This window comes from Manis pentadactyla, chromosome 11 (genome assembly GCF_030020395.1).
Source record: "Manis pentadactyla isolate mManPen7 chromosome 11, mManPen7.hap1, whole genome shotgun sequence".
Lineage (NCBI taxonomy): Eukaryota > Metazoa > Chordata > Mammalia > Pholidota > Manidae > Manis > Manis pentadactyla.
Genome location: NC_080029.1, coordinates 90873558 through 90886102, shown reverse-complemented (window position 1 = coordinate 90886102; position 12545 = coordinate 90873558). Strand labels below are relative to the sequence as shown.

The window sequence follows — 12545 nt, the reverse complement described above, 5'->3', positions numbered from 1 at the left end:
GGCTCCCTTCCCCCCACCTCTCCTCTATCATAAGCTTACATAAAAATAAGTCTTTACAAGGGCTTGAAAAGAGCCAAAAGCATTCTCTCATCCTTTCCCCTTCAAGAACACCAGAGCAGTTATGGGGCAGAAAGAACAAAACTGGCGTCAATAAAACTGAATGCCACAGAGTAGAATCGAAGGGCCAGGGAGGGCTGAGACAAGGCAGAACACTGCAGCTGTTCATGGTAAGTTAACATATTATATGGGTGTATACGTGCATACAGAGAGAGTACATTATGTTAAGCATACATGTTACCTCAATAATTAAAAAAATTAACTCAAGCACGATGTAGAGAAGATTTCATTAAGATTGTTTTCAGTAATCCAGATGAAGTGCCTTACTCACCACAAGGGCCTTCTCTGACTCTACAATGTTCCACTCCCGGTTCCGCTGGTTGATGTAGCTGTGGAGTAAGAGGGATGAGTCAGTAGGCTGTGAAAGGAGGGAGTGACCCACGGAGCCCTGACCCCGGATGGAGCCAGTGCAGCACAGTGTGTACAAGGCCACAGGCCTGCCTGATAATTGTGGTAAAGTCTGTAGGCCCAACCAAAAGCGGTTCACATACCTGATAGCAGATATGTTCTTGGTCCGCTGGCGGTCCAGGGCCTCTGCCCGCTCCTCCAGCTCATTCAGCTGATCTTGGATTTGTTTGGCTTTGTCCTGATCCCCCAGGTCCTCAGCCATAGCCTGCACACAGAGAGATGTGTGAGTTTTTGGTTATGAGTGTGTCCCCTGACTTCTACAACAAGTGTCCCTGGACTCACATGAGGAACCAATGACAGATGTCAAAGAATATACAAAAAAACTTACAAATGCAAAGCGTAATTTTTAATGTAACACCTTCCCATATGGCTACCTGGCTTGGGGCCCGTGGCAACAGGGATATGTAGCATTAACCTTAGAACCCAGGCCCCATTTGGCTAACTCACCCTAAAAAGGCTCACCCATCCTGATATGAAGGGAAACCACCCACCCAGCTGGGCTTGGCAATATCCTATCTGTTTAGATCCAGTGCTGACACTGCCTGGGGTCTATCATATTACACAGAAAACTGATGTGATAACAAAGTAAGGAGAATGGGACACGCAAGATAGGTTTGAATTTATAGAAAGGAAACGGCCAAGGTGCTGCCTAGGGGCCAAGAAAGCACTGCACTGCTCTGGAATTCAGCACTGTCTCCCAATCCTGCCACTACTAACTTGGCAGAGGATGAACAAGTTTGGTTTACATTTCCTTACAGAATGGGGGAAGGGGTCTGAGTGCAAGTCCTTACTTACCTTTTCCTTCAGCAGCTGAGTCTTCTTCATAGCATAGTTGGGTGGAGCTTTCCTGAACCTTTCTTTCTCTTTTACAATCTGTACCAGAGAGAAGATACCAGCAGTGAGGTATTCCTTAACTATTTTTGCAGATAGGCTAAACAAGCCCATTTTGGAGGCAAGCAGCTAGTTAAAAGGGGCCACTCTTCCTATAGCAGTGTCATGCCCCAGAGGAAGAGCCAATTCATTCCAAGGGATACTATGTTGCTTCCAGGGTCAAAGAGATTCTTCTGGGACAGTCTGAAGGAACATGCACTAATAAACAGCAGTAGCCCAAGGACTTGGTACTGTAAGGCTAGCCACTGTCCAAGAGAACAGAAATCAAATAATTTTACCAAAATGTTTTAGAGAAAAAAACCTCTTGAAGGACTGAGCCTAGCAGAATACAGATCCCTGAAGCCTGAATACACTTTAGTCTATGACTTAAAATGAGAATGTACAGAGAAAATCTTGATGAGCTATAAATAATAAGGTAGCAACACTAGTATTCCCTCATTCTCATGCACTAGCAGCATAGCTAAAAATGTCAAAATGAGGGAAAGAAAAGAAAGTCATGATCTCTAATACTGGTTCTTAATGAAACTCCAAGCTCTGGGGTACCAGGTTTCTTACCTCTTCAATGTCCTGATCATTGAATTTATAATTAAGAGCTTCTTTAATAGATAATTCCTTCTTATTAATTTCATCTAGGGTAGGCAACTGCATGCCAGCACAGAACATCTGGACCAAAACATGATAAAAGGTTATTAATAAGGGATTTTGGAAAGAACCTTTCTCAGTATTTTCATGAATAGCTAGGTGCTGTCTATGCACTTACCGCTTCTTTCCACTTCATGAATTCACTTTCAGTGAATTCTTGGTTTGAGACAAACTCCAGGCGGAACACTCGCTGGTCATTGCCATGCCTACACAAAAAAGCGACAACATCTCTAAGAATGGGTATGCTGACTACAGTACCAGCAAAGCCACCTTACCAGGAAGTGCCTATCTCTGTGGTTCTCAATCCCAGCTACACTTCAGAATCATCTAGCAATTCCATAGCCAAAGCACCACTATTGATCAACTGAATCTGAAATGCTGGGAGCGGGAACCAGGCCCCGTAATTAAACAAATAAACAAAATTCCCAGGTTGTTCTAATAGGTAGCCAGGATTAAGAATCAAAGCTAGCACTGGAAACAAATAGACTTGGCCAAAGCTTCAAAAGTCCATTTACAATAAAATCCTCCACAGTCAATTGGTACCAAGAATATGAAATACTAGGTAGGTATGTAAATTACAAGGAAACTCTATTCCCTAGAGAGGAACAACTGCCTTTCAATTGATGCTGGTGCTGGCAAAGTTGAGACAGTGCTGTTCTCCTAGGGACAGTCACTCTCTACATGGCCACTCACTACCCCAACTGACCCTGTTTAAACAGATCAGGAGAGCTGATGGGCTGGGAGAAGGAAACAGAGACCAGACTGGGCCAGGGTAGAGCTGTGCTATTACCTGCTCTTGGAAGTGATCCTGGCAAACTACTTCGATTCCTTCCTATGTAAGGTAGGGCAGGGATCTGTTTCTCTTTTCCTCTCTACTCTGTCCTGATGCCCAGAACAGTGGCATGTAACATTCATTCAGTAACTATCATGTTACTGAAGAGGAAATTAAGTCCAGAAAGGTGACCTGATTTCACCAGGTTAGTTAGCGACAGAGCCATGACCAGACCCAAGTCCTCTCCCATGCTCCCCGAGGAAACTCCTGCAGGGTTCTGGGAGGAGGTGTTCTCACAACCCAACTTTTTCCTTCTGTATGTCCTACCATTTCATACCTCTGATGAGAGAGAGATCTCCTACTTTCCCTATAGACAAAGGCAGAGCAATACAAGTTTCCCTCCAAGTACCCTGAGGGGACAGCACATTGTTTACTACAGCAAGCAACATCACACCAGGAGAAGGCAACAGCCCAGACAGTAACTGTCCACAGGGCCACAGAAGCACCTCTCCTACCGTAACTGCAGCCCTTTGTTTGTTCTGGTGCCACCAAGCTGGTAAACTTTAGCAGTTTCCACAACACCTGTGATCTCGGCAACCTAAGTGAAAGGGTAGAGACACCAGTCAAAAACAGATCCTTCCAGAGCATTCCACACCCCTCTCTGGTTCTGTCTCCCTGAATGCAGACAGGTGACCCTGTGCTGAGAAGAGCGCACAGCTGCCAGGTACTCTGAGCACCTCGTTCAAGTTTAGAACTCAGATGGCCAAGCACCAGGAGCCCCATGCCCAGAGTAAGCAAGCTCCAGGAGAGGAGGCAGCTAGCCTGGTGGGGTCTGTTAGAAGCTTCCCCTCCAACTTAATTCTACCTTACTAGGGAATGTACTTGGAATGGCAGAGGTCAGTTTTATTAACCAAATATAAAGACCACAGAGGTCAGTTTCTGTTGCCAAGCTTTCCAAGACATGGGATGGCTGCTGGTCCTCAAAGAAGGTAAACAAATGTTAAAACCATACAACCCAGAATAGAATAAACAAATAAACATAAAAATCAAACAGCTGTGTTCGAGCCATCCAAACTACAGAAGCAGTGCTGGAACTCACAGAATAACCTCTATTCGATTGGAGCTGTGTTTGTTTTTAACCTCAATATATTCCCTGTTCCAGAAGTCATTTAGTATATAACATAAAGTTTATTTTTCAAATGAACAGAGCTTCCAGGTTATGTAACTCTCAATGAATATTTCATAAATGTCTTCCTTCTCCCTTTTGTATGGAAGGAGGATATAGAAAATTATTCAAACTCCAAACCCACTGGTCCCTTGGGCTCCAAAGACTCTTTTTTTTTTTTTCCCCTGGATAATTATTTTTTATTGAAGGGTAGTTGACACACAGTATTACATTAGTTTCAGGTGTACAACACAGTGATTCAACATTTATATACATGATAATTCCAGGTACCAGTTATCACCGTACCAAGTTGTTACAATATTTTGACTATATTCCTTATGCTATACATTACATCCCGGTTACTTATTTATTTTACAACTGGAAGTGTGTTTATATATATATATATATATACATATATATATATATATTTTTGTGTGAGGGCATCTCTCATATTTATTGATCAAATGGTTGTTAACAACAATAAAACTCTGTATAGGGGGGTCAATGCTCAATGCACAATCATTAATCCACCCCCAAGCCTAATTTTCGTCAGTCTCCAATCTTCTGACGCTTAACGAACAAGTTCTTACATGGAGAACAAATTCTTACATAGTGAATAAGTTACATGGTGAACATTAGAAGGGCAGTCATCACAGAAACTTTCGGTTTTGTTCATGCATCATGAACTACAAACAGTCAGTTCAAATATGAATATTCATTTGATTCTTATACTTGATTTATATGTGGATACCACATTTCTCTCTTTATTATTATTAATAAAATGCTGAAGTGGTAGGTAGAGATACGAGATAAAGGTAGAAAACAGAGTTTAGTGTTGTAAGAGAGCAAATGTAGATGATCAGGTGTGTGCCTGTAGACTATGTGTTAATCCAAGCTAGACAAGGGCAATAAAACATCCACGTATGCAGAAGATTTCTCTCAGAATAGGAGGGGGGAGGTTCTAAGCCTCACCTCTGCTGATCCCCATTTTCTCACCTGATGGCCCCCCTGCGACTGTGCCTGTCTTAGGTTGTTCCTCCCTTGAGGAATCTTACCTGTCTCTGGCTAACCAGTCATCTTCCGGGGCCATACAGGGAAATGTTAAATTGGTAAGTGAGAGAGAAGCCTTATTGTTTGAAAAGGTTAGCTTTTTACTTCTTTGCATATTTATGCCCTGTGGCTTCTATGCCCAGCATTTGTCTTGAGGTATCTTTACCACTTGGAAGAATTATGATACTCAGTAAATTCGACATGTGGCACAAATTCTATTTAAGGGTTGTAATTAGGTAGGAAGAAGAAAAGCTATAGAAGTAGCAGGCGGAAGAAAACCTGGGAAGATTGATTATTTCTTTGACATATCTTCTTGTAGAGTAACTTCAGCATGGATAGGTTTTTTTTTTTTTTTTTTTTTTTTTGTGAAAATGTATTATTATTATTATTATTATTTTTTTTCATTTTAGTTGCTTTATTGCCCTATTCATTTTGTGACAGTGGTCTGGAACCAAACCTGTAATATCTCTGAGGTCTGCCTGTATATTTTTTTTTTTTTTTTTTTTTTTACCTTTCTATACTTTTTTTTTTTTTTTATAAATAATTATTTTTTATTGAAGGGTAGTTGACACACACTATTACATTACATGAGTTTCAAGTGTACAACACAGTGGTAGAACATTTATATACATAATTCTAGGTTCCAGCTATCACCCTACCAGGCTGTTACAATATCTTGACTATATTCCTTATGCTATACCTTACATCCCGGTTACTAATGTATTTTACCATTGGAAGTCTGTCCTTTTTTTTTTTTTTTTTTTTTTTTGTGAGGGCATCTCTCATATTTATTGATCAAATGGTTGTTAACGACAATAAAATTCTGTATAGGGGAGTCAATGCTCAATGCACAATCATTATTCCACCCCAAGCCTAATTTTTGTCAGTCTCCAATCTTCTGAGGCATAACAAACAAGTTTTTACATGTAGAACAAATTCTTACATAATAAATAAGTTACATAGTGAACAGTACAAGGGCAGTCATCACAGAAACTTTCGGTTTTGCTCATGCATTATGAACTATAAACAGTTCAAATATGAATACTCATTTGGTTTTTATACTTGATTTATATGTGGATACCACATTTCTCTCTTTATTATTATTATTTTTAATAAAATGCTGAAGTGGTAGGTAGATACAAGATAAAGGTAGAAAACATAGTTTAGTGTTGTAAGAGAGCACATGTAGATGATCAGGTGTGTGCCTGTAGACTATGTGTTAATCCAAGCTAGACCAGGGCAGTAAAACATCCAAGTATGCAGAAGATTTCTCTCAGAACGGAGGGGTGAGGTTCTAAGCCTCACCTCTGTTGATCCCCAATTTCTCACCTGATGGCCCCCCTGCGACTGTGCCTGTCTTAGGTTGTTCCTCCCTTGAGGAATCTTACCCGTCTCTGGCTAACCAGTCATCTTCCGGGGCCATACAGGGAAATGTGAAGTTGGTAAGTGAGAGAGAAGCCTTATTGTTTGAAAAAGTTAACTTTTTACTTCTTTGCATATTTAGCATGGATAGGTTTTAAACTACTAATTAACCAAAGACTCTTGCTGGCAGTCGGTCATGCTTGATCCCTGGTTACCTCAGACTGTCACTATCCTACGGACATCTCAACTGGAATCTACTTTCCCATGAAATAAGCAGCTCTGATTCCAGTCAAGAATCATTATATTTAAAACATGGACAATTGTCCAAGGGGAGAAATACCAACCCGGTAAACTGGTTTGCTGTTGTGGTTTCCAATGCCAATCCGCACAAAACATCCTGTAACAGTTTTAGCAAAGAAGGGCATGTGACACCAACGTTCCAGCTTGTGCCGTGACAACCGAACCCGATTCAATTCCTCAGGTAAAGAGACTGGTTGTGATTTTGGTGGGATCTCTTCTTTCCTGTGAGGAACAAAGAGCACTGCGAAAAGTGTTCATCATAAACACAGATTAAGATAAATAAATTTTTGAAACTTAATCCAAGCACATGTGATTAACAGCATAGAAGAAACAAATGAAGCAACAGGAAAGAGTGGTAATGGAGTCATGATCCTAACCTGTGGTGTGCACTGTCCTGACCTGGCAGAGTAAGAGAACTAATGGAAGCTCCTGGCCAATATGAGGCTGACATGGTCATTTCCTACCTGCCAGGTGCAGATGAAATGTCCTGGGGTGCAGGCTAAAAGTCAAAGTCAGGGCTATATGTTTGGCTGATGTGCTGGGAAACCCAGCTTGGCAATTCAGGGTGCTGAACTGAACTAAAGCTCAGTACCCAAACAGGGAAGTTTGGGAACTACACTAAGCTTCTCCCCAAAGAACCCATCTATCCTGACTACTAGACCAAAAGGTACACAGCTTACTCCTCTTCTTCATCAGATGAGGATGTTCGGGATGAGCGATCTGACTTTTCACTGGACTTGTCATCCTCTTCCTCCTCCTCATCATCAGAGTATACCTCACTGGTTTTCAATGGCTGCTTTTTGGCGAGGAGCTCAGCTAAAAAGAGAGGAAAAATGTTTACCTACATTCTCTTAATAAGACACTGAAACATCTTTCATTCCTGAAAAAGAAAAGTGGAACATGGAAAAGGACTCAATAGACAGCTAAGACCTCTCAAATGAGATTGTGATATTTAGTCTATATACAGAAATGAGTTAAACCAGAGGGTTAAAATCACTCAGGAAACAAATGTCAAGCCCCAGGAGACAAAATAAGGGCCGCAAGACTCAGTACGTGGGCAGAGAGGGTCACCACTCTAGTGACAGTTGTCTTTTACTTCACTTAAGACACCTGGAGATGAGCAAGAACGATGGTGAAAAATTTATGTCTTTGAGAGTCTTCTTGGGAAAGCTTTATTTTGAATGTACAGTACTATCTAGTATCAGGATACCAGCTAATCCACATGTCCACACAAAGTGGCTGAATCACCTCTAGTACATCTACCCAAATGAACTGCTATGCAGCTGTATAAAAGAAACAAGACATTACACTACATCCTGAGTCAGAAAATGTTTTTTAAATGATAGCAAATATTTTAGGTTTATGCTTCATATGATCACTGTTCCAACTATTCGATTTGGCTGTTGTAGATAGAAAGCAATCACAGACTATGAAACAAATGGGCAGCACTGTATTCCATTACAATTTTACTTATAAAAATAGGTGGTCTGACAGTTCTCCAAAAAAGAAATTCAGATGGCCAACAGACACATGAAAAGATGCTCCAAATCACTAGTCATCAGAGAAATGCAAATTAAAACCACAATGAGATATCACCTCACATCAGTAAGGATGGCCACCATCCAAAAGACAAACAACAACAAATGTTGGCAAGGTTGTGGAGAAAGGGGAACCCTCCTACACTGCTGGTGGGAATGTAAATTAGTTCAACTATTGTGGAAAGCAGTATGGAGGTTACTCAAAAAGCTCAAAATAGACATACCATTTGACCCAGGAATTCCACTTCTAGGAATTTACCCTAAGAATACAGCAGCCCAATTTGAAAAAGACAGACGCACCCCTATATTTATTGCAGCACTATATACAATAGCCAAGAAATGGAAGCAACCTAAATGTCCATCAGTAGATGAATGGATAAAGAAGATGTGGTATATATATATATATATATATATATATATATATATATACACAATGGAATATCATTCAGCCATTAGAAGAAAACAAATCCTACCATTTGCAACAACATGGATGGAGCTAGAGGGTATTATGCTCAGTGAAATAAGCCAGGCATAGAAAGACAAGTACCAAATGATTTCACTCATCTGTGCAGTATAAGAACAAAGAAAAAACTGAAGGAACAAAACAGCAGCAGACTCACAGAACCCAAGAATGGACTAACAGTTACCAAAGGGAAAGGTACTAGGGAGGATGGGTAGGAAGGGAGGGATAAGGGTGGGGAAAAAGAAGGGGGGCATTACAATTAGCATGTATAATGTACTGGGGGGGCATGGGGAGGGCTGTGCAACACAGTGAAGAAAAATAGCGATTCTATAGCATCTTACTATGCTGATGGAAAGTGACTGTAATGGAGTATGTGTGGGGGACTTGGTGAAGGGGGGAGTCTAGTAAACATAAGGTACTTCATGTAATTGTAGATTAATGATAACAAACAAACAAAAAAAGGTGGTCTGATTCTCAAGATGGCAGCGTGAGTAGGGTGGGCAAAATTTCCTCCCAAAACCATATATATTTTGAAAATACAGCGAATACCACTATTCCTAAAAGAGTGACCAGAAGATACAGTACACAAGCCAGGCTATGTCTGTGAGAGCCCAACATCTCACGGAAAAGGGTAGGATATAAAGCCATGACCCGGCAGGACATGAGCACTCCCCCTACCCCACCTCACCAGTGGGAGGAAGGGAATCAGAGTGGGTAGGGAGTGGAAGCACAGGACGGCTAAATAACCAGCCCTGGTGGTCCAGCCCAGGAGCACAGACATACATTGCATGGTGCACTGGATATTGGTGGAGCGGAAAAGCAAGGTCTGAGATTGAGACTGCAAACAGGTTCCCACAGCCAGCTGACCTGGGACAAAAGAAAAGCAGGCACTTCAAAGTCTTAAAGGAACAAGGGTTTAACAGGTAGACAAAATCGTCCTGGCACACTCAGCCCAGCAGGCTGGGAACTTTAAGGAACTCCACGCACACTAACAACCTGAGTGGCAATGCAGCTCTGAAGCCCCTTGCAGTGATAAACAGCCTACCGTTCCTTCCACCCCACCAGGACTGCAAGCATTGGCTGACCTGCCATTGCTGCAAAACAGCCAGGGAGCAGCCCCATCTACAGCAACCACTCAGCTTAGCACAGAGGCTGCTCCCTGCGCGCAGTTGACTGGCACAGACAGTGGAGACCAGCGCAGAGTCCAAGAGGGACAAAGGGGCTTTGTTCTCACAGCAGAACACGCGCCACACGTCTGTAACCCCCGCCAGTGCCCTAGGCCATCCCAAGGGCTTCCCCGCCCATGGCAGCTCAGGGGATTAACCCAGAGGCTGCATCCTGCACACGGCAGACTGGCGCAGACAGAGGAGACGGGCACAGAGTCTGGGAAGCATGAAGGGGCTCTATTCTCGCAGCAGAACATGTACCACTGGCCTGCAACCCCTGCCATTGCCCTAGGCCATCTTGAAGGCCGTGCCACCCACAGCAGCTTAGGGGATTGAGCCAGAGGCTGCTCCCTGTGTGTGGTTAACTGGGACAGACAGTGGAGACAGGCAAGGCGACCAGCAATTAGGAAGGGACTTTGTTCTCCCAGCTGACACACGCGCCACTTGCTGATGACCACTCCCATCACCATGAAAAGGCAGAAGAACCTCGTTCAATCCAAAATCCCTTAAACACCAGAGAGAGGGCTTGGTAAGACTGAATCACCAATCTTCCTGAAAAAGAATTTAAAATAAAAGTCATAAGCATCCTCATGGAACTACAGAGAAATATTCAGGAGCTAAGGGATGAATTCATGAGGGAGACAATAGAAGGACTTAAGAGCAGACTGCATGAGGTGCAAGAGATTGTTAATGGAATAGAAATCAGAGAACAGGAATACAGAGAAGCTGAGGCAGAGAGAGAGAAAAGGATCTCTAGGAATGAAAGAATATTAAGAGAACTGTGTGACCAATGCAAACGGAACAATATTTGCACTATAGGGGTCCCAGAAGATGAAGAGAGAGAAAAAGGGATAGAAAGTGCCTTTGAGAAAATAATTGCTGAAAACTTCCCCAATCTGGGGAAGGAAATAGTCTCTCAGAACATGGAAGTCCATAGATCTCCCAACACAAGGGACCCAAGGAGGACAACACCAAGACATATAATAATTAAAATGGGAAAGATGAAAGACAAAGACAGGGTATTAAAAGCAGCCAGGGAGAGAAAAAAGATCACCTACAAAGGAAAACCCATCAGGCTATCACCAGACTTCTCAACAGAAACCTTACAGGCCAGAAGAGAATGGCATGATATGTTCAATGCAATGAAACAGAAGAACCTCGAACCAAGAATACTGTATAGAGCAAGATGATCACTTGAATTTGAAGGAGGGATAAAACAATTCCCAGATAAGCAAAAGTTGAGGGAATTTACCTCCCAAAAACCACCTCTACAGTGTATTTTAAAGGGACTGCTCTTGATGGAAGTACTCCGAAGGCTAAATAGAGTTCACCAGAGAAAATAAAATCACAGCAAAGAAAGTGGACCAAACAGATACTAACTAAAGGTAAAATAAAATGAGCTATCCACAAAATCAGTCAAGGGACACACAAAAGAGTACAGAATAAAACACCCAACATATAAAGAGTAGAGGAGGAAGAAAAAGAAGGGAGAGAAATAAAGAGTCATCAGACTGGTTACACTAGCATAATAAGTGAGTTAAAGTTAAACGTTAGATAGTAAAGAAGCTACCCTTGAACCTTTGGTAACCAGGAATCCAAAGCCTGCAATGGCAATAAGCACATATCTATCAATAATCACCCTAAATGTAAAGCGACTGAATGCACCAATCAAAAGATACAGTGTAATAGAATGGATAAAAAAGCAAGACCCATCTATATGTTGCTTACAAGAGACTCAACTCAAACCCAAAGACATACACAGACTAAAAGTGAAGGGATGGAAAAAGGTATTTCATGCAAACAACAGGGAGAAAAAAGCAGGTGTCGCAGTACTTGTATCAGACAAAACAGACTTCAAAACAAAGAAAGCAACAAGAGATAAAGAAGAACATTACATAATGATAAAGGGGTCAGTCCAACAACAGGATATAACCATTATAAATATCTATGCAACCAACACAGGAGCACTGACATATGTGAAACAAATACTAACAGAATTAAAGGAGGAAATAGAATGCAATGCATTCATTTCAGGAGACATCAACATACCACTCACTCCAAAGGACAGATCAACCAGACAGAAAATAAGTAAGGACACAGAGGCACTGAACAACACACTAGATCAGATGGACCTAACAGACATCTACAGAACTCAACACCCAAAAGCAGCAGGATACACATTCTTCTCAAGTACACATGGAACATTTTCCAGAATAGACCACATACTAGGCCACAAAAAGAGCCACAGTAAATTAAAAAAGACTGAAATTCTACCAACCAACTTCTCAGACCACAAAGGTATAAAACTAGAAATAAATTGTACAAAGAAAACAAAAAGGCTCACAACACATGGAGGCTTAACAACATGCTCCTAAATAATCAATGCATCAATGACCAAATTAAAAGAGATCAAGCAATATATGGAGACAAATGAGAATAACAGCACAATGCCCCAACTTCTGTGGGATGCAGCGAAAGCAGTTCTAAGAGGAAAGTATATAGTAATCTAGGCATATTTAAAGAAGGAAGAACAATCCAAATGAATAGTCTAAAGTCAAAATTATTGAAACTGGAAAAGAAGAACAAATGAGGCCCAAAGTCAGCAGGAGGGTCATAATAAAGATAAGAGAAGAAATAAATAAAATTGAGAAGAATAAAACAATAAAAAAAA

The 12545-nt window shown here is 41.5% G+C and overlaps 1 protein-coding gene across 1 annotated transcript in view; it reads right to left on the bottom strand.

Annotated features, from left to right (window-relative positions):
* The window catches only part of RTF1 (RTF1 homolog, Paf1/RNA polymerase II complex component), a 53966-nt gene that overhangs the window by 3838 nt on the left and 37583 nt on the right, over positions 1-12545 (bottom strand). Inside the window, exons 7-14 of the mRNA XM_036923798.2 lie at positions 7388-7523; positions 6752-6929; positions 3346-3428; positions 2177-2264; positions 1972-2079; positions 1321-1398; positions 609-730; positions 389-446 (exon numbers count right to left, since the gene is read on the bottom strand). Of these exons, the coding sequence (XP_036779693.1) occupies positions 389-446; positions 609-730; positions 1321-1398; positions 1972-2079; positions 2177-2264; positions 3346-3428; positions 6752-6929; positions 7388-7523 (851 nt within the window). The remainder of the gene's footprint in view (positions 1-388; positions 447-608; positions 731-1320; positions 1399-1971; positions 2080-2176; positions 2265-3345; positions 3429-6751; positions 6930-7387; positions 7524-12545) is intronic.